This window comes from Lobosporangium transversale (genome assembly GCF_002105155.1).
Source record: "Lobosporangium transversale strain NRRL 3116 chromosome Unknown BCR41scaffold_56, whole genome shotgun sequence".
Taxonomy (NCBI): Eukaryota; Fungi; Mortierellomycota; class Mortierellomycetes; order Mortierellales; family Mortierellaceae; genus Lobosporangium; species Lobosporangium transversale.
This window is the reverse complement of record NW_019029034.1, coordinates 167,586-188,955: the sequence shown is the minus strand read 5'-3', so window position 1 is coordinate 188,955 and position 21,370 is coordinate 167,586. Positions and strand designations below refer to the sequence as shown.

Here is a 21,370-nt window from a genome sequence, read left to right as displayed (position 1 = left end):
GTGAATGTAGGAACTGCGAAGGACAGAAAGACGGGGAAGGGGACCAAAAATAAAGAATGTTGTAGATTATGACGGGATATGACCGAGGACAAGGCTTGAAGTATGCCTCGGTATATGTAGTGAGCCCCTTTGAATAAATAAAGTGAGAGTAAGGATGAGAAGGGAAAGAGAGAAGGACGGGGGTGGAAAGAAGTGGGAGAAAAGAGAAGGGGGGAAGGAACGAAGGGAAAGAAGGGAGAGAGAGAGGGGGGGGGGATGAAGAGGAGAGAGGAAATGGGAAAAAGGGAAAAGGAATATGCTTATGCTGACGCACAAGAGATGAAAGAGGGAGGCGAGGAGGTCTGGGTGAGGAGAATAAAAGAGGTATACGGGCAAGAGGGTATGGGTTCACAAGGACAGGGTTAGGACGCGATTCGCCTGTTTCGATCGTCGCTGTTACTGTTTGTTTCGTAGTTTCGTTGAGAATAACAAATAAAGTCAGTTGAAAGTTTGAAACTATACACTCTATTCAGTTTTGTTTGTCTATGGAATAAATACGGTTTTAAAGTAAATGTGAAATGTCTTTTACTGCCCCAATATCCGCCGCGCCTTTTGACAGGTTTTTTTTATATCCGTTATGCATCTTTTCTTGCGGATGACACACATTAAACAAACACTAAAAAAATCACACGCTCAATCCTCTCCCACCCCCAAAACAAGTGAACGAGTGAACGAGTGAATGAATGAAGAAGTTGATTTTTCACATACTCCCTCCTCAAAAAACGGTACTGCTCCTGTCGTAGTCACATTGATGACAATCCAACTATCCGATTGAATCATTGAATGAAAAGAAGGGGAAAACAACCTGAACCGGGTGTATGTGTGTGTGGATCAGGAAGAGCACACATACAAGAACCAAAATAAACATGTATATTTATATAGCCCGTTTCATTTGGTCGCGATACCTTATATTTTTTGAATACTTTCGAGTGTATTGGCAGCCAATTAGCTCGCTTGTTACGAGTATTGTTGCAAGTCCGTCACGTAGTGAGATGCCACCAGAACAATTCAATCATCGTTTTTAGATTAAAAATATAAGGTATCGTGACCAAATAAAATTGGCGATATATACATGTATACATGAATATATATCTTAATATTCTTTTATGGGCAAAAATATACTTTCTTTTCATGGCTTTTTCCCTTCCCTGCGTTGTTTGTTTGCATTACAACATTGTTTATTTTATTTGTTTGTTGTTATTGTTATTTGTTGCTATTGTTGTTCTTGTTGTTTTCCAAATCAAACATCTTTTGTAGCTCAGACACACATGTTGTTTGCCTGCCATGCCTCTGTACATGTATGTTATTTTATTTGTGTCTGACAGAACATGTCCAAATCTGCTTCCATAAAACACGCCACGCCATTGAAAACCAAGCACTGACAGAGCCCAACTGACATTGCTCCTCTTATTTCTTAATGCCTGAACACAATTGACAAGTGACATCTCTCAAATTGATTCACATTATATTTTATATATATACATATTTGTTATATCTTGTAGACCTACAAATTTATTGACATTCATCTTTCATCTTTCTACATGTTTATATATTTATACTCTTTTATCCATACCGGCTAAATAAGGCCCTTATTTCATCCGTGAAGCTTAGCAAAACCGCAATCATGATACTATATATTTATATATATCTATATATCCTTTGAAAAGATTCCTTACCAAATCATATCTTTTTCCTTGTGAAATTTTTTTAGGGTCAAACGATATTAAGTAAATGTTTATATACATATATATATATTTGACAGCTCATGCACCTTAAATAACTGGTCTCCTCCTTTCAACCTTTTATATTTTCCTAAACATAAAACTCAAAAGGGGCAGAACGTGGCGTCGCGCACTGATCAAAACTAGGAGATGTTTATTTACAAGGAAATTACCCTTACTTCTGGGTATGACAAACTTTGTCCATTCAAAGCGTGCTCGCTATCATCGCCGTATTCATCTAGCGACAACGCGTCTTCATCCATGCTCTCAACTGACAACAATGGCACCTGTGCATTAGCATCTTCTACCTGCTTAGTGGTCCAGTAATACCCCGACTTCTCGCACATTTGACGTGTCAAAGCTTCTTCTTCATCTTGATCTTCTTCATCTCCCATGACTGCCAAGTATTTAAATATAATTGACAACATGATTACACCCACCAACTATTAAAAAAAATAAAATAAATAAATAAATATAACAGTATGCACAAAAAAAAAAAAAAAAAAAATCTAGATACAAGATTTTAACGCACCTGAATCAATCGTATATACAAGATAAACGTCCCGAACTCTTGGAGTTTCTTACCGAAGTTTGATTCCAAAGCTCCAATGCAAGGCGGCAGTTGATCGCCCATTCTTCCTAGCGGTTGCTCTAGAGATCTATCATTGCTATCTTTGAACCCTTGACACTGGAGCTAATAGATCCTCAACGAAGGTTGAAGGGAATCATGTTAATAATAATGATAATAAAAGAGAAAAGAAAAAAGAAAAGTTAGCATTTCTTTTTTCCCTTCCCTTAATTTTACAGAATGGAATGGATAGTAGCCTAGTGAATGTGTTACCGTACCTCTTTCTGTAACTCCTTGATGAGATCTGGATCATTTTCATATGCGTTCTCCCATGAAAGATCCAGAGTGTTTTGAACCCAGCTCATGCCTGAGAGGAAACCTTTGACTGCAATGATACCCTGTACAAAACTGAATGCTATCACCAGTGCAAAGTACTTAACAGTTATAATACAACACAACATAATAATAATAATAATAATAATAAAGTAAGAAATATGCGTGATTTTTAATAGGATAGTATCGATCGATTTAGATTACTTCAATATCTACAATTAAGGTAGGAAAAACTTACCACTTTCATCGCTGGTTTACTAGCCCTTACGACTCCAAAAAGGCCCAAGAAAGAGATGAAGATAATGCTGCTTACGCACAAGCTATCGATGTTGAAAGACAGGGTTGGAGCCATAATGACGCTATGATGTGAAGCCGAATCTTGCTGGTAACCACTGATGCTACTGCTACTGCTGCTACTGCTGTTGTTGTCGCTGCCTTGTATTTGAAAGATGTGATGTATGAATAAAATTGGAATCTTTTTTATTAAAAATAAAAATAAAAATAAAAAAAAGTTCGGATTGAGAAATTAGCCAACTGTGTTCTCGGAAATTATGTTTTTGAAAATTTAGAGTGCAAAGTGTAGCGATAAAACAATGAAATAAAAATAACAATAATAATAATAATAAAGGGAAAGAGTGAAGTCAAATAGCTCATCTAATTACTTTTTTTTTTTTTCTTTTCTTTTTTTGAAGAAGACTTGGTTGCTCAAGAAGCAGGCGAATGAAATTAGGTTGTTATTATAACAAATACAATAATAAATAAAAGTCAGGGAGATGTGGAGGAGGGATTATTGGAAATATAAAAATGTATCACAAAAGCCCAAATAATGAAGGAAATGCAATCGCAACTCGATTACATCCTGAGATTCTATTCTATCCAATAGCCGTGACCTCCTAATAAAAAAAAAGGGGGGGGAGGAAGGGCCTGAGCATCTATCGAACCCTTTGCACTTTATTATTATTCTCATTTTCTACGTTTTTTTTTTATTTTTTACCTACCAAGACAAAGAGCAAAAAAGCTGAAATAAGATACCGATGTCTTGGGGAAGGCAGTGGCAAAGAGCTTCTCATCATCCCTGGTATATCTTCCTGAAGCTCCAGCTGTCTATATGGTACTTTCACGTGTAGTGATCTCATTTTAAATATCGATTGTAAACTTTAGTTGGGCCCTGAACTATCGCAAAGTCGTTTATGGACAACACAGATATAAAGAAATGATGATGTACAAAAAAAAAAAGAAAAGAAAAGATAGAGTGCGAAAAAAATAAAATAAAAGGGAGTGAGAGAATGAAAAGCGAATGCAGTACTTTACATGTTTTTATAGGTGTTGGATGTCCTTCTCTCCCTTCCCTCTTTCCCCTTTTTTCTTTTCCCTTCAAAGCCTCGGTATCAAAGCTCAAAGTTTATAGAAACGCTATACCGAATAAGACCCTGCTTTGGCTCGTCATTTAGCAAGAAATGGAATACTCAATCCGCTTGGAATAAAAGTAAACATGGGATGGTCGAAGGCGGAATCTTGGACATTGGATAAAAAGGAAAAAATAAATAAATAAAAAAACATTGGAATGGGAGGGAAAAGAAAAGGGGAAAGGGAATTCTATCCTATTTGAACGTCAAATTCCTTTCTTCCATACCTGTGGTCAAGAACGAGATACCCTACGACTACAAACTACAATCCTCAATCCACAATCCATTCCAGACTGGAGCATAGCTTTTCTTCCTTGGGTTCCTTGGGCAACAATATAGCCTCAGCTTTTTTTTTATTTTTTTTTTTTATTACATACTTCGTGTATTATAGAGATTTAAAGCTTTTTTTTTATACGTACTATGTATTAGACGTTGGCCCAATCATGATAAGGGTTTGCTTCTTCTCCACGAGAAAGCTTCGCAATCTCTGCTTTGCCAATCCGATCAAGCCTCACATAGGCGCTCGTCAATCCAAGCTGAGTCTCATCTAGCTCTCGAACCTCAGCACCACGTAAACAGGACTCTTTCAAGTTCCATTCAGGGTCTTTACTTTCCTGAGGTACCTCATCCATCGATACCAAGTTGAGCTCTTGAAGTAGTGCTCGCTGCATCACCTCGTCTCGCACAACGTTCTCTCGATGTTTTTGCATCCCCCCGCCAGCCATCCAGTATCCAAAGTCAAGTATGCGTCGGTCCCTAGAGTTCTTGTTACGCATCAGTCCTGCATTCCACCACATGGGCCGTTCAAGGTAATCTAGGTGAAGTTGTGTGCCACAGACAGCGACCGTCTGAGGTTGTGATCCATCATTCTTGAGAGGATACTCTTCCCTCTCACCAATCACCCCGGGATATGATTTTACAAACGCATAGGGTTCTTGAACCATTTCATATCCAACCCAGAATGATTCCTGGAAATTTTTTTTAAAAAAAAAAAAAAAAAAAAAATTGATATCTAGATCCAAGTTTCTCTGCTTCACTTTGCTCTTCCCATCACCAGGATTTGGATTCCTCACCTTATCACCATAAAAGTTATCGTACGTGTACATACTACGCTCCCACCGGCTATTCATCTTGCAGGTAGCCAGCAAGCCCAGCAGTCTGGTGCCTTTATTCACAACCACTACCCCAGATTCTTGTTCATGCATGGATAGGCCTCGGAACATACGCGTCGTTGGAGGAAAACTCGACATGATGGGTAAAAACGTCCGCATCCAATTCGGCCCTTTCTTCCAATTAGGGAACAGTGTTCTGTCATAAAAATAGAGCGTTCCTGTGAGCTTGTAACCAGGATCCTCAAAGAGTTCCGCAACATCCTAAAGCACGCGTATATATATGTATAAAAAGAAGTGTAGCATATAACAATGCATTAGCCCAATGTAAACAACAACAATGTTGCGGAGATTTAGAATCAGAATTTAGCTTTTCTTACCCTCAAGAAATACGCGTCAGAGTCGATCATGATCACCTCCTTGAATCGTGAAGCCAAGATAGAAAATGCTTTGATGGACCAGCCCCCCAAATGCATCCATTCATTATCAAGGATTTCAAAGATATCGACTGTCTCAATATCATTTGTCATCTCTGTAATGTACTTCCTCCGTTCAACTGACAGATCTTTGGGACCCATGTGGAAGATCTGGATTGGCATCTTGGGTTGCAACCTTCGGATCGCCTGAACAGACGAAATCAGATATTCAAATTGACCATTCCCAGCACAGATTACAATCCCTCGGCCTTCAAACCCATCATACATTGAAAATGATGTTTGACGGTTGAGATGGAGCCATGGATACAGCTTGGACTCTAACCTCAAAAAGAAATCAACCTCAGCTCGCTCGCGGCTCAATTCCTTCACAAATTTCCTTTCCTTTTCAGCCGCTGTCTCTCCAGGAAGTGCGCTATAGACTGGATAGAGATAGTTCCAGAGAGACTTGTGGATCCTTTCTGCACGGCTACTGAGCGCAAAGTCAATCCGGGCCTTTCCTGTATCCCCTTGAAGATCCTCCACCCTGTTATACTCGAGTTTCAAAAGTTCATTCATCATGTCAAATCCCACAGCTGTATCCAAAGAAGCAGTATCAGCCTCTGTCCACGTTGGAATGTCTCGAGGAACAGCCACATCATGTGTTAGCCGAAGTTCGTCTGGGACCTAACGTTGCCGCCCAAACCATGTATAGATATCTTGGGGTGATGAGATTGGTTTTTTTTTTTTTTTTTTTTTTTTAAATGGCTTAATCAAAAGAATAGCACGCTTGGAATATCAAGTTTACCTCAAAAGAAGACAGCATCTTTGGTTTTCCAGGCGTCTGCAACGGGTCTGATTCTTCTTTAGTATCCATACTATATTGTGGAAAGGTGAACTGCTCTTCATGCTCATAGTATTTTTGATGGACTTTATTATCAGATATGCTCCAGTATTGATGGCATAGTGCCAAAAATGCGACATTGATGAGCACTGCAACCACTGTCCTCAGGTATGGAGATCGGGATGCTCCATACATCTCGCTACTTTCTGTGTTATATCCTGAATACAATGGGTAATGTAGATGTAAAATGAGTATACAAAGAATTTGGATCAAAAGATGAACAAAAGGTGCTCGAGAACAGGGGAAATTGAAAACTGAGTGATGGAGAAAGAAGAGAAGACAGATACTTTGAAGGAAGAATCTGTCCAAGTATACTTCGTAATAGATCTTCCTCCCCGTGTATTCCAGGTTGTCTGGTGATTGTCTCCGTGTCATTTAGAATAAAAGCGAACACAATATGATAGACCAAGCGTTATCTGAGATTTGGGATACCTCTTATGATTTTGGCACCTTTATTCCTTTTTTTAATATTACTATTATTATTAAAGTATCATAAAGGAAAATTCAAGAAACGTCTTTATCTTCTATAGACAATGGCATGGTCGCTCCACTGCCGCTCAAGATCCTTTCTGCATCTGATAATCGATGTTCCACCACAAGGATATTGGCTGTGCTAAAAGTACTAAGATAAAGCAGGTCGATTCCAGCCTCGGTCAATGGCCTTGCCACAGAGTGGATGATGCCGTATTTGTCTGTTTTTCATTTAAAAAGTATTCGTGTTAATGCATCAGGGACCATAGAACCATGTTCCTACTGGATAAGCGGCATTAATTATCTGCCTTGGACGGAGAGATCGAGCTTACCAAGGCCAAAACGGCGTAGGTCCAGTTGAATGAGACGAAGGGGACATGTGTCATGATCCATGAATAACTCATGCTCTTCAAATTCTTCTAGGATATAAGTGTCTGTGATCATTGAAACGCAGTCTGCCGTAGCAGTGAAGGAAAAGAACCTTGGGGCATCATGGGTCGGCCTAATAGGGGTGGATGAAGTAAGTTTGTTTTTAGTAAACCAATAAATCATCCGTAGTTATCATTTCTTACGTCAAATTACTTTGTGGCATTTAAGGCTCATTACCCCCGCCCTGTATCGATGGCCACTTGCTTAATCTTGTCATGGTAGAATAATATCTTGATGACTTTTAGGATCCATGGCTGATGACCCGACTCCAGATCAGTATTCAAGCCTACGCATCGAAGAGTATTTTGAGGCGATGTGCGGATTGCCTGCTGGCGGAGCTCAAATGCGGTGGCTGTCGTAGGCGACGCTTTGGGAGGTATTGCCGCATCGCCTAGCTCGACTGATATGCGTCCATGCTTCTGCGCTGAAATGATGTCCAATGGTGGAACCTGTTTAGCATCTGCATCCAGATGCTTACCGTTCAGGTATTCATTTTTAATCTTTGAATTGCTCTCTACTCCATCTATATCGTTATCAGAGATCGAGCCTCTGGACCCAGGCGGAGTCATCATTGACGACTCGGACATATATTTCAACTGGAATGCTTCCGTTGGGATTGAGTGTAGGGTCCTGTCCTCTTCATCATTGTGCTCTGACAGTTGGTTTTCCTTCTGGATGTCATGTATATCGTGCTTCCAGAATCGAGGTCGATCTGGTATAGGCGTGTCTGGAGGCGTGTTACATAGTTCCTCATCAAGAGCCATGTGAATTCCATTTTGAGATAGGATTGTAAATACAGCAGGAATCCTGTTTTCCTGAACCTATGAAGACATGTACGTTTGCTTGATTAGTAAAAAAAAAAAAAAAAAAAAAAACACTTGGGAGAAAACTGAGAGCTATCCGGATATATACATTGAAATAGCGTATATATTTTATGAACCTACAAATAGCAAATCCATCTGGTATGTACTCATGTAAAAGATCGAGACTATAACAGAGGTGGAACGAAAGAAGGAAATTAGGTTTGACTACACATGGACAAACAATCATCTGTACTTTCTGTTGTGTGACATTAACCCTGAGAAAAGACACCAGTTTCTAATCCACAAGAGATTCCTGTTCTCTCCGTAAACTAATCCTGTTTAGGGTCCTTATGATTTTTTTGTCGTAGAGCACCACCACAAACACATGAATAGCCAAAGTATATACAGTCTGAAGTAAGAGTCAGAGCATATTATTTTTGTTTTCCTCCAATAAGATGCAAGATGAAGGAGCTTCTCTCAAGATTGATAAAAAAAATAAAAAAAAATAAAAAAAAAAAAAAACATAACGTAATGGGTTTGGTCCAACTTTCGAGGGTTTTACAACAAAAGCATGCATGTTGTGGTGTTAAAAACTTTTTTTTTTTTTTTTTTTTTTTTGCAGTATGTGCCGTCAATGTTTGTTCAAACAACATTTTTCTTTATGACATGAAAGGGTGAAAGGCTCAGTCAGCCCCCTCCCCATCCCCTCTCAAATCATATATTTATCGGTGTTTGGAACACATTGTTCTCGATCTTTCGCCACTCCCCTTGCAAGAATTGAGAGCGAACTTTGCACCCCTCGCTCTGTGTCTGCCCATCAGGATTGGAAGCGTATGGGGACACAGGCACATTTTGTGTAAGGAAAGAAAAAAAAAAAAAAAAAAGACGTACCTCCTGCTTTTGCGAGTGGTTCCACAATCGCGCATATCCTCGATGAATTAAAGGTGTCATCTGTTGATTGATCCATGGCATTGTAAAAAAAAAAATTCCATGCAGAAAGAGCAAAAAAAAAAAAAAAAAAAAAAAAGGGATTGGCACAACGATAAAACAAGGTTTGGTTGACAGATTTGTAACATGGATGAGTTCAACATGTATGCAGGTTACGAAATGACCCGCAGATAAAAAAGAATGCGTTCCTCCATTTACCATTGTCAACCTGCAATGCACGATAAATATGATTCGAGATCTCGAGCCTTGGGCAGAGCTCCTGGCCAAAATCGCGCCCGATGGCCTCCGCATCGCCAAAGATAGATATTTCAAGCGAGTTATCGACGTATGAGAAAAGCGTCTCTGCTCGCCGTTGTTCATTTGCATGGCTGTATTTACGGAAGTATTAATCATAATGAGCGATAGGGTTTTGTTTTTTTTTTTTTTGCAAATACTTGTCAACTTTTTTTTCCCTGACCTGTAGTTACGAAAGAGAATATGCTTTAGGATTGCATGACTACATATCTCCAGGTCTTCACGAGGAAAACGAAGCAAGCATAATCGGTCAGGCAGCAACGAGACAGTCATGATTCGAAATGGATGTAAATGTAGAGGCCCTTGAGATAAAAATTATTACAGCGAATGTTCAAGAACAATGTGGAGGAAAGCTTAAAAAAAAGCGGGAAAAATGAAAAAGTCAAATGACAAGTGGCAGAGAAAAAAAATATTTTCTACTGATGTAAAAGAGAAATGAAGGAAGATCACGATTTGATTGATGCGTTACTGTTGGCTGTTGAGGATGAATGGGCCTTTATACTGTTAGTTGTTGAGGATGAACGAGTCTTTGTATGTGATAATGAAATGTCTGTGCCAGAAAGAGTACAGAATCGGGTTAAACAAAGAATGCTTTTAGATGGATTTGAATACGATGAAAAGAGAAAATAGTGAAGGATGCAAGTGTGCTTAATTTGATTGAGGCTGAAAGTGAGAGTGTGCGGTATGTGGAAGCAAGGATCAGTGGAAGTGAGGGAAAGAGAGAGAAGGTGTGAGTGTGTAGCTGAAAGGGTGAGAGGAGGGAGTAACAATGAAAGAAAAAAAAAAAAAAAAAAAAAAAGGATCTTGTGCTTGTGTAATAGCAAAATTGCCTAGAGTGTCAGAAAAGACCTTTTTCTTTTTTTTTTTTTTTTTTTTTTAAATTTCTCTCCGAGCAAATAAGCTCTCAAATAAACCATAGCCCTGCCGCCACTAAAAAAATTCTCTTTTTTTTTTTTTTTTTTTTTTCTTTTTTCATTCTTGATCGAGTGAAAGAAAGGAAAACCATCAAGGATCAAGGCTTTGATTGATAGATAGGCAGTAGACAGGATGTCATCCGCCAGTAATAAAACACTAAACACGGTTTTCCTATTCCTGTCTTGTCCAGCAACCACTTCAAACCGTAACTCTTTTACCAAAATACCAAAAGATTTTTCTTTTTATTCAGGCAATATTGGAAACAGGGTCTCACAAATGTTGTCCGAATAGAATGTTATCGGGTTAAAATCACTCTTCCTTCTCTTCTTTGTTTGATTTTGATTATTGGATTCATTGGTCCTTGTTGGCGCGCAACTTGGCATAGTACTCGGCGCGGATGGCACGATGACTGAGAGCATGATAGTTCCAGAAGCTGAAAGCAGCAGTTCTATTACAAGAGTTAAAAGAATGAGTTTTTTTTTTTTTTTTTTTTTTTTTTTTGTAGCCCCATCCACGTGCCGAGAAAAATTACTTTTTTCACATCAGATTATGTAATGGACATTGTCTTCTGTAACTCAAAGTCTAACTTCGTCATATTGAATATGTATATATATATTTCATTGCACTCATTCTTCCCCATAGTGTCACATGGTCTAACTGCCATCTAGCTTGTCTTTTTCTATGTTAACGCTAAAGATACTCCTGCTTCCATTTTTTTTTCTGTTGATTTGCCACCCTTTATGAAAATCAACCTCAATCCCTGAACTAGCGCTGCTTATAATTCAAATAAATTAACTTAAAATCAAAGTAAACTCAACTTACCCTCCAAGAGTGAGTGCAATACCGATATGAGTGAGCATGCTCTTACTATTTATTTCGGTCCACAGTTGATATTAAAAAAAAAAGGATAAATTAGAAAAAAGAAAGAAAGAAAGAAAGAAAGAAAACTACCACTATGTAATAAGATCTTTTTCCTTTTTTTCTTTTAAACTGTTGTTCCTGCTTGTCAAATGTACGCATCTTTAAGAGTTTACTTATAACGTACGAGAGCTGGTTCTGGACTGGAGCAATCATATTGAAGGAGTTGGGAGATCTGTGATAATACAAGTCAGCTTAGATGGAAAGAGTTGAAAGAAGAAAAGAAACGGAAGGGAGGAAGAAGAAGAAGAAAAAAAAAAAAAAAAAAAAAAAAAGGCGCATTCACCTTTGGAGAGGAAAATCCGAGTAAAACAACCTACTCACATCGGAGTGGCGTATATTGAGTGGTGGTACCTTGCACTTATTACATTTCCAATGTTTCAGCGCGTGCATCTACATGTCGGGAATCCATTTTTGACAAAGCAGCTTTCGATAAATGCACACGGCAACACAAGCTCACATATATTTATATTTCAAATAGACAACTAAATAAAACCTAGAGTTTGGACTCGCCAAACATTTCACCTCTATCTTTGGCGGAAGGCGATACAGCATTACGTGCGTCGGCAAGTGTAAAGAGCATCTGCTTGTTTTCTTCATATCGCTCCTCCTGGCCCAAAGATTGAATCTGACTGTCAACTCGCTGGTAAAGCTCCTCGCACCACCTCTGAGCCGAGATCCTGTCCACCTTAGCCTCCGCAGCAGCAACAGTGTCAGATGGATTTGCCTTGGCCTTGGCCTCCGACCAAATGGCATGCTCACACATCAATGCTCCTGCAAGCACATCAGCCATAGCCAAAGACAATCCCCGGGCAGAGGCCTCTAATGTCTTGCGACCCTCTAATGTCGCATAGGACGTGAAACGGATCGCGATCAGAACCAAACATTCTTCTAAACTCTTGACAGACTTGATCCAAGTGGGCAGATTCTTCAGTTGCTTCAAGATTTCACGGATGGTCTGAATATCATAAAAATAAGAATATGCATTATTAGGATACTAAACGATTGAAGGTGGGGGTTGATGGTCAAACAGTTTACGAGGAAAGAAAAAGGAGGTACATACATCAGAGTACAGCTGTAGGGCCGCTCCTCCGGTCTCAGTCATAACACGAAGCAAGTCCAACGATAAAACATTCGACGTTCCTTCCCAGATTGTGTTCACAAGGACATCTCTCATCGCACGTCCGATTCCAGTCTCCTCCATGTATCCTTGACCACCATAGCATTCCATAGCCTCCTGTGAGAAATAGAATGCATGCTTAGCACTCCAAAGCTTCAAGATGGGGGTCAGGAGACGAAGAAGAGGCATATCACGGTTCTTAATCTCTGGCAAATTGTTGTCCAAAGCCTCAATACGGCCAAGCAAAGTAACACAAAAGAATAAAAACTGGCAAGTGGCGCGATACTGCAGCTCCATATTGGCGAGGGTAGCCAAGTGCAGTGGTTGGTCCTTTAAAAGCGCCCCAAAAACCTTTTATATATATATACATGATAAAGCATATACCCTAGTCAGTATCGTAATCATAGACCAGTCCATTAAGCGAAGAAAAAATGGATGAGTGTTCTTCCATACTTCACGACGGCGTGCATAATCCTTTGCTCCAAGGAGTAACGACTGCATAACGGAGGCGCAGTTGATGCCACAATGCATGCGTGTAATGTTAAGGATCGAAGAGATATTTCTGACACCACGATAGATTTCTCCAACTTGCTGCGCCTCCATGCCACTCAATTGCAATTCAGCCGTTGGCAAGGCCTTGGTGCCAACCTTGTCTTTCAGACGGTGGATGGTAACGCCATTAAGCTTTCCTTGATCGTCACGGACTCGAGCCAAGTACAATGATAAGCCTCTGCTGTCAGATTTCATGTTGCCGGGAGCAAGATCCGGCCTAGGATCATGTGTTCTGGCTAAAAGCATAGTTACATCAGCATCTGTGGCACTAGAGAACCATTTAAAGCCAGAGATAGACCATACTTTCTTCTCCTCGTTCCAAACAGCTTGGGTCTCTGTACGGCCGACATCGCTTCCACCGGGGCGTTCTGTCATCCATTGGCCACTCGTGTAAAATGTAGAGGGGTCGCGACTACATAATAATAATTAACATATTGTTTAAAACTTGAGTTGGTGATAACATATAATATAGCTATGCTATCTATAAAACTAACCTGATAAGTCTAGTAAAGATCTGATCTTTCATTTCCTGTGTTCCAAGAAGCTCAATGACGCGAGCACAACCGTCTTGGAAAAAAAAAAAAAAAAAAAAAAAAAAAAGTCAATAGGTGGCAATGTTCATGTATTTGAATCTAATGACAGCCTTCAAAAAAAAAATTATAAAGTGAAGCACCTGTCATGGCAATGGGACAACTGTAAAGGCCAGATCCAACAGACCAGAGCATCAGCTTCGCCATTTGATAGATACGGGAATATTGACCATACTTGCGTTCGTACGCGATTGCAACAATGCCCTCACGAGCAGCAATATCCTTTTGTTTGTTCCATGCTTCAGTCACCAAGAGCTCGTCAACCCGTCTAATATTGCCGAAGCAAGGGGTTAGCGTAGGATATCACAGATGGGCATATTTTTTTCTCAAGATATTTTCTTTACGAATTAATACCAAATACCAATCCAATCCATCTTCTATTTTTCATAAGAACCTTACCTGCACCAATGATCATATTGACGCAGCCTCGGTTGATCCTCTTCCATTCGCTTGAGTAATGCCGATCCCTCTATTTCATATCAATGTTTCCGTTTAGGAGTATTTTTACGCCACAGGATTAAAAAAAAAAAAGTATCACATGCAGAACGATCGAAAGGAAAATTTTTGAGAAACAAAATGCAGTTGAGTAACCTGAAATGGACCAGTCAGAAATGTGGACGAGATCGCTAAACAGGGGGGGTGAAAATAAATCCTAGTCAAATTTCTTGTGAAAGGTGAATGACTACAAATTACTTCCTATGCTTGAATAGCTGTAGCTTGTCTACTTCACTCTTTCAATCTTACGGGGTAACTTCTTTGAACACATTGCTAGGCAAGAGTCTCTCCAGGATAGAAGCCAAGACTGGATCCTGGAGGAAGGCATTTTGAGCCTGAGGAACATCTTGCTTAAAACCAATGTCGGCTGTTGCATATACCATTTTATATAAAAGTAGTTCGCTTCGCTGGGCCTGTGGAGCAAAGGAGTTAGGGTAATAGGATGTTGTGGAGAACAACTAAAAAATAAAAGATGGAGATGGACCTAAATGTGCAAATGTGCAATTAAGACAAAAAAAAAGAGCAAATGGAGCAGGAGATCTCGTTATTGCAGTTCTGTAGCACATGAATGAACAGGTTTTGTTATAGTGTTCTGCTACGTCATGGCATCAGAGCACATGTCTTGTTATTGACTTCAAAGCATTGGTAGTTTGGTAGTTGTTGAGGTGCTTCAAATGATCAACGCAAATTTTAAGCAGCGAGGAAGTTTGATGGACGACGATACGGGCAGTTTCTGCCTCAAATCGGATGGGTTCAAAGATGAGACATGAAGCACGATAATCTTTGCCTTGGTGAGGAGTGCATATGAGCTCATTGGTCCCATTTTCTACCAAAGAAGGGATGCGCAATGCTAAGACGGAGGGAAAGAAACTACTTCTAGCGAAATTGAAATTCGTAAACCCAAGTATTGAGTGGGGGGTGCCGGAGCTACCCGCATAACCATGAACAAGTGTACTCATAATCATTCTTCTGCAGGTTGATTGAATAGCAAGTGGTGGCGCCAGAACTCATGTGAGATGCTGAAAGAGGTGTTATAGCCGTTACAAACAGTGGCCCGCCCCCTGTGTTCAGAGGCCTGAAAGTAAAGTACGGATTTTATATACATGTACGTTCTGCGATGCTCATTGGCTAGATCCACATTTAATTCAAAATATTTATTCTAAAACCACAATTCAATTGGCTGATTTTTTTGCTTGTCTTTCTCCTTTCACCCTTTGCCAGCCAATTTAAAATAAAAATTTTTGAATTAAATGTGAATCTAGCCAATGAGCATCACAGAACGTATATATAATCCACATTTTGCAAAACAGTGAGACTGGAGTGTACTTCAGAATTATATGATTAAGAGGTCTTCGAGTGAGAAAAGGGTGTGGGTCATCCATCACGACTTTACTAACCTTGAGCAATACAATGAAGTGCTTGCGCATCCCATTTGGCGCCTCATGTGTTTAATATGCGGTATAGCACCTACATGACTATGTACCATGTCATCGCTAGCCCTTCTTCCGAATAACAGCATATACCACTGGCGACGGTCAGGAGGAGTACACTTCTAGAGAGAGAATATATATATATATATACATTTTGAATGCCATTCCTGCATAGAGAAGATAACCCGCTTTCAATAATATATTTGTTCCCGCAATGATCATGAGCAATATCCAAGGAAGCGAAAGAGCAATAAAAGATGAAAGGGAACAAGCTATGGTAAATGAGCCATTTCTTCTCCTTCGCTTATAACCTTTATAACTTCCTTCAGGACTTCAAGGAGGTATAAAATATAAAATATACGTATACATGTGAATACGTTAATCAATAACTGTCATTAATAGTTAGGCCCTCATGATAGGTACACTAGTGAGTTTAAGGACGGAAGATGCAAAAGATTCTTCCCACCTTGATGGTGCTCCCTTATGCGTGAAAGAAAAAATGTACAGTAGAGTTTTGCTTTTAAGGTTACAGATGCCTAGTCACGTTCCTTACGCGTCTTTTTAACCAGAAATAGGCGTTATCCTTTCTATCAATATTGAAGCTTTACAAAAACGCGAAAGATAGGATGTATCCCATCATAAGACGAAGCTTCAATTACTCTGTATATAAGAAAAAAAGCTATCCTACATTGTCTATTGACGAAGAGTATTTCGGTGATAACTTTGAGAGGCGCTAAAGCTATGTCACGATGTTGCTATCAAAATGCCGTAGAGCTGTGCATGAAGAATGAAGCCTCTCTATTTTTTATCTTTGATAAAGGCACGGTCGAAGGTGCAGCCGTAGAACAACGGCAGAGCTCTTTTACTTCTTTACTCGCCGTAAAAAAAAAAAAAAAAAAAAAGAGAACATTGATGAGTGGCTTGGCTTCAAAAGACAAGTTTGATTGAGGGGCGAAACTTTGAGAAAATAAGAAGGACAATTCCACTGCACAAATCTAATCTTCCTCTTTCTCACTCACGAGTTCCAAATTTTAAAAAAAAAAATGGCTGAGCTTGCTACTTCGTACGCTGCATTGATCCTCACCGACGACAACGTCGAGATCACCGTTAAGTATCGGACCAAATCATTCTTCAATCCAATAGTCATATCCTCCCATCCATCGATTCATCTTAATGGATGCGTCATTATCACGATCAGCGGACGGATGGATTGATTCTCAAGCATAGGATTGATGGATACGATTTTTTTATTATTTACTTTTTTTTTTTTTTTTTTTTAACTTTATAATTTGGATTCACAAGGATGGAGACGATTCAGCTCATATGGCGACATTAGTCTATAACATCGATACTCGGCATCGTATCTGTGTTCAAGTTTGGAAGGCAAACATTGTATACGATCAAACCTGATTTCCATGTCAACCAACAAAACAAAATTGATCCAAGGAGCAGCAGCAGTGGTAAAAGTAGAGTAATGCGACTAGTTAAGGTCATTACAAGGATCTAACGGTTCATCTTGATCGGGAAATCTTCATATAGAAGAGCAATAGCTGTCATTCAGTTGTCAATTCGTGCTGACTATACCCAATCTGTTTATTCAGCTACACTTGAATGGAAAGAGAACGCACTACTGACTGAGTATGCATTTTTTTTTCTTCTTCTATAGTCTGACAAGCTCCAGACCCTCTTGAAGGCTGCCAACGTTGAGGTCGAGTCAATCTGGACTTCCCTCTTCGCCAAGGCTCTCGAAGGCAAGGACGTCGCCGCCATGTTGTCTAACGTTGGCGCTGCTGGTGCCGCTCCCGCTGCTGGTGGTGCTGCCCCCGCTGCTGGTGGTGCCGCTGCTGCTGAGGAGAAGAAGGAGGAGAAGAAGGAGGAGGCCAAGGAGGAGTCCGACGACGATATGGGATTCGGTAAATCAATTGTCAATCTTTTTGAAGTGAACTTATTTTACATTCTGATAAACATATGTATCCGCCATAGTAATGTCACCAAGTTGCTAACATTGCGTCTCTTTCACTATCGTTTACTTTCTCTAGGTCTTTTCGATTAAACAATCGCTCTCTAAAATATGCAATAAAAGCAAAACCGGCCTTCTGCCTTTTCCCTCTTCAACATTTCTTGTATATCGTCTGTTATGCGTGCAGACTTTCTAAGCAAAATGCAGCTGTAGTTAGTTTGGAATCTCTGATATCTTTTAAGACTGAGTCTACCTTTACTAGCCCTGACCAGCATTAGGCCATGTATTAGACCGTCAAATGTAATCCTACAATATCCCTTTACTTGATTGCAGCTCAAAGGTAACGTTGCTTGATGAATGTTCATAGGCCAATCCTTTGAGCCGATATCTTCGAGAAACACTACAAGAAATGGTGTATTTTGAATTATAAGCATGAGCATCCTGTTGTGATAATAAAACAGTGTGCTTCATAATACTGCGCCTCCTTCAATAACATATACCACTGTGCGGCAAAGCAGTTCCTCTGTGGATGTGCAAGATTAGTCAAAAACATTGGTGTATACATATCACTGATTATTTCGATCCATGAATGACCACATTGAAATCGGGAGCAAAAACCAGGAAGCATTGCAAATGAGAGTCATGTTGTATTGTACAATCTACAAAAGTTATGTATCATTACTATCATTACACAGAGACCCACAATAACAACAGTAATAATAAGAACAGACAAGGAAAGAGAGAAGAGGGAAGAGGAAGAGGAGGTAATAAATAAATAAAAAGACAGAAATGACATGCGAATTAAAAGATCGAATGCACAAGAGAAAGGAAACATATCAAACCCGGTAATTTGATGATTCACAACTACTTTTAAGAGGAGGATACGTATCCGTTCGACTTGACTTTGCACGCTTCGAGGTTTCCGTGTTCCCATGGCCATTTTGCATTCCGCTGTAGACATCAGATACGGCTTCTTTCTCATATGGAGGTGAAGGAGCGGTCGCCATCGATATGGATTTTAATGGACCATAGCGAATATGGTTCCCATTAAGAACCATGGGTGTGGCTGACAAGGCACGTGCTGTAAAGGCTGATACATGTGCTGCATCGGCCGATTGCATAAACCTTCTGGTGGCCTCTTGGCCATGAGCGACCAAGAGTGCTGTCCAGCGCATAAACGTATCGTGCGAAACAAAAAGCGAGTAGTCAATAAGCTTCAGAAAGATGAGCTCATTGGCATTTATCTCCTTAACGGAAAGACCCGAGATCTTGGCCCATGCTTTGTTGGAATAGTTGCGGTCCTGAAGATATTTTGATGCAACCATCAAAGATGCCAAAAATGTCCGTCGTCCGCAATAGATAATTCTGTTAGAATGGTTAGAAGATAACGATGTCGCAGAGGTCACAGATGAGGATGAAGAATTGGAGGAAACCGAGCACGGTGAAGATGATGATGAAGACGGTGATGAAGTAGTGGAAGATGGTGATGTTGAAGAGCGTGGGCTGTATTCAGATACGGGGCTTGAAGACAGAGGCGAGGGAAGGATAGGCTTGGATTCGGATGACGTACGCAAACTAAAATAATCTGAACCCTGCATGGATGAAAATTCAGAGTTCTGGAGGTGATGAGGAGAAGCAGGGGGGGTCATCAGCCCAGCCACAGGCTGGGAGGCTGACACAATCATATGCGACTGGTAGAGTTGATCTTGGCGGCGCTTAAGATAAGCGCAGGGGACCTTATTGCGGATTTTATACAAGTAAAATAGGGCGGTCTGGAGAGTCGAGTAGGAACTACGCGATCTCTTCAAAGTCTCCTGAATGAAGGTCCGGAGCGGCAAACCTTTTTGCTTTTGAGTACACTCTGTTGATCCGGGCAAAGGAGGCCAAATTGATTCAATAACGATGGCAGCAGTATCTATGACACCCAACGTCGACATTGACATTGATATTTTGAAAATCAGAGCAGGCATAGAAACCGAGCAGAGGTGGCGAGAGCACAGACAAGAGACGAGTCGACAATGACACAGAGGTGAATATCAAATGATTATTACACACACACAAAAAAAAAAAGAAAGAAAGAAAGATGAAAAGAATAGATCAACATGTAGCCAGTCAGAGTAAAAAGGGAAGAAAATATAGGCGTCAGCTGAACGGTTTTATATGAGATAACTCAATGTGAGAGGACATACATTGAACCAAAGAATGTAATCAAAAGAGGACAATGACAAAGGATAGCAAGATCAAGAGTAGAATAAAAACCTACAGTCGAAATAGACTTTTGAGACGATACACGAAAGAAGAAAAGGAGAGAAAAAAAAACAAATCATGTCATAGGACATTACAGAAAATACAAGTAGATAATGTATAAAACTCATTATGGCTACTGATTAAATACTACAATCGCACAATAAGTTCATCAAGAATTGATCAAGACATTCCGCCATATAAGTGGATGGCAACTTGGAGCAGTTCAGAAGTCCAGCTCGGAAATACCCATGCCAGTCCTTGCAGCTCACAAAAACGAGGGTTTGATTACACTGTTATAATTACAAGGGATTGAATGAATAGACAATGGGGGGGGGAGAAGAAATAAAGAGATGCAGCGATAGGGTGGCAGTGTAGGTTTACATCCTGTTTTTTGGCTGCAGAATGACACTCGTAAACCTCACTTAATCGCCTGCGCCTTCGTCCGATACACCAAACCAGAAGGACTAGCACCTGATGATCATGTGGTCGCAGTATTAAAAAAAAAAAAAATAAATAAAAAAAATGCGCGGCAAAAAAAAAAAAAAAAAAAAAAAAAGGTGGCGCAGACATGCAGGCAACTGCGGCAAGAGAAAATTTTACACAAATGTTGTTTACAGGTGTACGACTGAATACTCACCAACAAGGCAGTCGACAAAGTTTGCCTTTACTGCAAGAGGATCCAGTTGACACTGCTGAGTAATATCGTGATTAGCATGTGTCCCTGATCCGATAGACTGAGATCGCTTTCGAGGAAGGCAAAGATGTTGAGTTTGAAGGCGTGGACACTGAAGAGAAGGCGTGGCAGAATCTACAAGAGTCGAGTCATTACGTTCCTGGTCTGAAACGCTATTCGAATCTAGTGTATATTGAGACGAAGCGCAGTCTTCATGGGCACGTTTTCTGGATTGACGTTGCTGCTGCTGCTGCTGAAGATGTTGATGTTGATGTTGATACTCTTGGCTTTGATATGGCTGTAGCTGTTGAGTAGTGGAAGGGCGTTCCGCTTCATTCTTTTCGGATACAGCAATGTTGCTGTGGTGACGAAAAGAATGGCGAGACTGAGGATAATGATGAGGTGAAATAATAGAAGAGAAAGAGGAGGACGTCTGAACAGAAGGCCTATCAAGGCTTCCGCCAGACGGAAAACTTGTACCGGTCGTCGTCACTGCACATGCCTGGAGTGTGAGCATGGGGGTAGGTATGGGGTTGACAAAGGAGAGGAAGGCGGCAGGGCTACGGTACGGATGAAAGGGATAGCTAGGAAATCCTTTGACTACCGTAAAATAAAATAAAATAAAATAAAAATAAAAATAAAGATGACAATAATAATTATATAAAAATAAGATAAATAAAATAAATCTAGTTGAGAGTATTATGGATCTGGGGGAGGGATGAGGAAGGGATGGAGAAGGAACAGGGGGGATATGTAAAAGTCCTGTGGGGCGTGTATTTTGGAAAGGATGCGGACGGTTATAGGAGAGGGAGAAGGAGTGTGGATGGAAATGAAATCCAAATAATCAAAAATAACCAAAAGGAACAAAAGCAGCGCAGTAATATGACAAAGACTATATAAAGTATATAGAGAAGAAGATATAAGAACGGGGAAGAACAATAAGGTCAAGAGCAAGAACAGGGTTGTAGCCGTGAACACCGTAAACAACAGGGTCGAATAAGATGCAAGAGGCAAAGGACGAGCAGATAAACA

The 21,370-nt window shown here is 40.1% G+C and overlaps 6 protein-coding genes across 6 annotated transcripts; 1 reads left to right on the top strand and 5 right to left on the bottom strand.

The window, feature by feature from the left end:
• Positions 1-1,757: 1,757 nt before the first annotated feature.
• BCR41DRAFT_425872 (hypothetical protein) lies at positions 1,758-3,797 on the bottom strand (the record flags this gene model as incomplete). Its single annotated transcript, XM_022030643.1, has 5 exons — positions 1,758-2,203; positions 2,293-2,454; positions 2,607-2,762; positions 2,900-3,096; positions 3,656-3,797. The coding sequence occupies 5 exons, from the start codon at positions 3,795-3,797 to the stop codon at positions 1,919-1,921; spliced, it is 942 nt and encodes a 313-aa protein (XP_021876626.1). The 3' UTR covers positions 1,758-1,918.
• A 986-nt stretch (positions 3,798-4,783) lies between these two features.
• On the bottom strand, positions 4,784-5,946 carry BCR41DRAFT_282383 (mannosyltransferase putative-domain-containing protein; the record flags this gene model as incomplete). Its single annotated transcript, XM_022020246.1, has 3 exons — positions 4,784-5,035; positions 5,141-5,440; positions 5,557-5,946. Coding segments are annotated over 3 exons (942 nt in total), but the record flags the coding sequence as incomplete, so codon positions are not given.
• Positions 5,947-6,924: 978 nt separating this feature from the next.
• On the bottom strand, positions 6,925-11,528 carry BCR41DRAFT_195846 (hypothetical protein). Its single transcript, XM_022019847.1, has 8 exons — positions 11,399-11,528; positions 11,176-11,220; positions 9,343-9,512; positions 9,088-9,147; positions 8,338-8,381; positions 7,571-8,214; positions 7,297-7,466; positions 6,925-7,185 (listed from the first exon to the last, which is right to left on the bottom strand). The coding sequence occupies exons 1-8, from the start codon at positions 11,425-11,427 to the stop codon at positions 6,998-7,000; spliced, it is 1,350 nt and encodes a 449-aa protein (XP_021876624.1). The 5' UTR covers positions 11,428-11,528; the 3' UTR covers positions 6,925-6,997.
• A 189-nt stretch (positions 11,529-11,717) lies between these two features.
• BCR41DRAFT_362667 (hypothetical protein) lies at positions 11,718-14,677 on the bottom strand. Its single transcript, XM_022025758.1, has 8 exons — positions 14,278-14,677; positions 14,125-14,159; positions 13,933-14,002; positions 13,617-13,801; positions 13,438-13,510; positions 12,845-13,355; positions 12,335-12,742; positions 11,718-12,229 (listed from the first exon to the last, which is right to left on the bottom strand). The coding sequence occupies exons 1-8, from the start codon at positions 14,409-14,411 to the stop codon at positions 11,768-11,770; spliced, it is 1,878 nt and encodes a 625-aa protein (XP_021876623.1). The 5' UTR covers positions 14,412-14,677; the 3' UTR covers positions 11,718-11,767.
• A 1,769-nt stretch (positions 14,678-16,446) lies between these two features.
• On the top strand, positions 16,447-17,855 carry BCR41DRAFT_362664 (60s acidic ribosomal protein-domain-containing protein). Its single transcript, XM_022025757.1, has 3 exons — positions 16,447-16,564; positions 17,125-17,371; positions 17,498-17,855. Exons 1-3 carry the CDS (start codon positions 16,502-16,504, stop codon positions 17,509-17,511), a joined length of 324 nt encoding a protein of 107 aa, XP_021876622.1. The 5' UTR covers positions 16,447-16,501; the 3' UTR covers positions 17,512-17,855.
• Positions 17,856-18,056: 201 nt separating this feature from the next.
• On the bottom strand, positions 18,057-20,961 carry BCR41DRAFT_195745 (hypothetical protein). The gene is made up of 2 exons (XM_022019846.1): positions 20,303-20,961; positions 18,057-19,333 (listed from the first exon to the last, which is right to left on the bottom strand). Exons 1-2 carry the CDS (start codon positions 20,853-20,855, stop codon positions 18,255-18,257), a joined length of 1,632 nt encoding a protein of 543 aa, XP_021876621.1. The 5' UTR covers positions 20,856-20,961; the 3' UTR covers positions 18,057-18,254.
• Between the last annotated feature and the right edge of the window lie 409 nt (positions 20,962-21,370).

Coding starts and splice junctions, on each gene's coding strand:
- BCR41DRAFT_195846 (XM_022019847.1), bottom strand. CDS start 11,427: ATGATTGCTCCAGTCCAGAACCAGCTCTC. Junction 8,215..8,337: donor ACCAGATGGATTTGCTATTT/GTAGGTTCATAA, acceptor ATGTCTTCATAG/GTTCAGGAAAACAGGATTCC. Junction 7,186..7,296: donor CCTACGCCGTTTTGGCCTTG/GTAAGCTCGATC, acceptor AATGAAAAACAG/ACAAATACGGCATCATCCAC.
- BCR41DRAFT_195745 (XM_022019846.1), bottom strand. CDS start 20,855: ATGCTCACACTCCAGGCATGTGCAGTGACGACGACCGGTACAAGTTTT. Junction 19,334..20,302: donor CTTTGTCGACTGCCTTGTTG/GTGAGTATTCAG, acceptor TGGGTGTCATAG/ATACTGCTGCCATCGTTATT.
- BCR41DRAFT_362667 (XM_022025758.1), bottom strand. CDS start 14,411: ATGGTATATGCAACAGCCGACATTGGTTTTAAGCAAGATGTTCCTCAG. Junction 13,511..13,616: donor TTGTCCCATTGCCATGACAG/GTGCTTCACTTT, acceptor TTTTTTTCCAAG/ACGGTTGTGCTCGCGTCATT. Junction 12,230..12,334: donor CCCTACAGCTGTACTCTGAT/GTATGTACCTCC, acceptor TATGATATTCAG/ACCATCCGTGAAATCTTGAA.
- BCR41DRAFT_362664 (XM_022025757.1), top strand. CDS start 16,502: ATGGCTGAGCTTGCTACTTCGTACGCTGCATTGATCCTCACCGACGAC. Junction 16,565..17,124: donor ACGACAACGTCGAGATCACC/GTTAAGTATCGG, acceptor CTTCTTCTATAG/TCTGACAAGCTCCAGACCCT.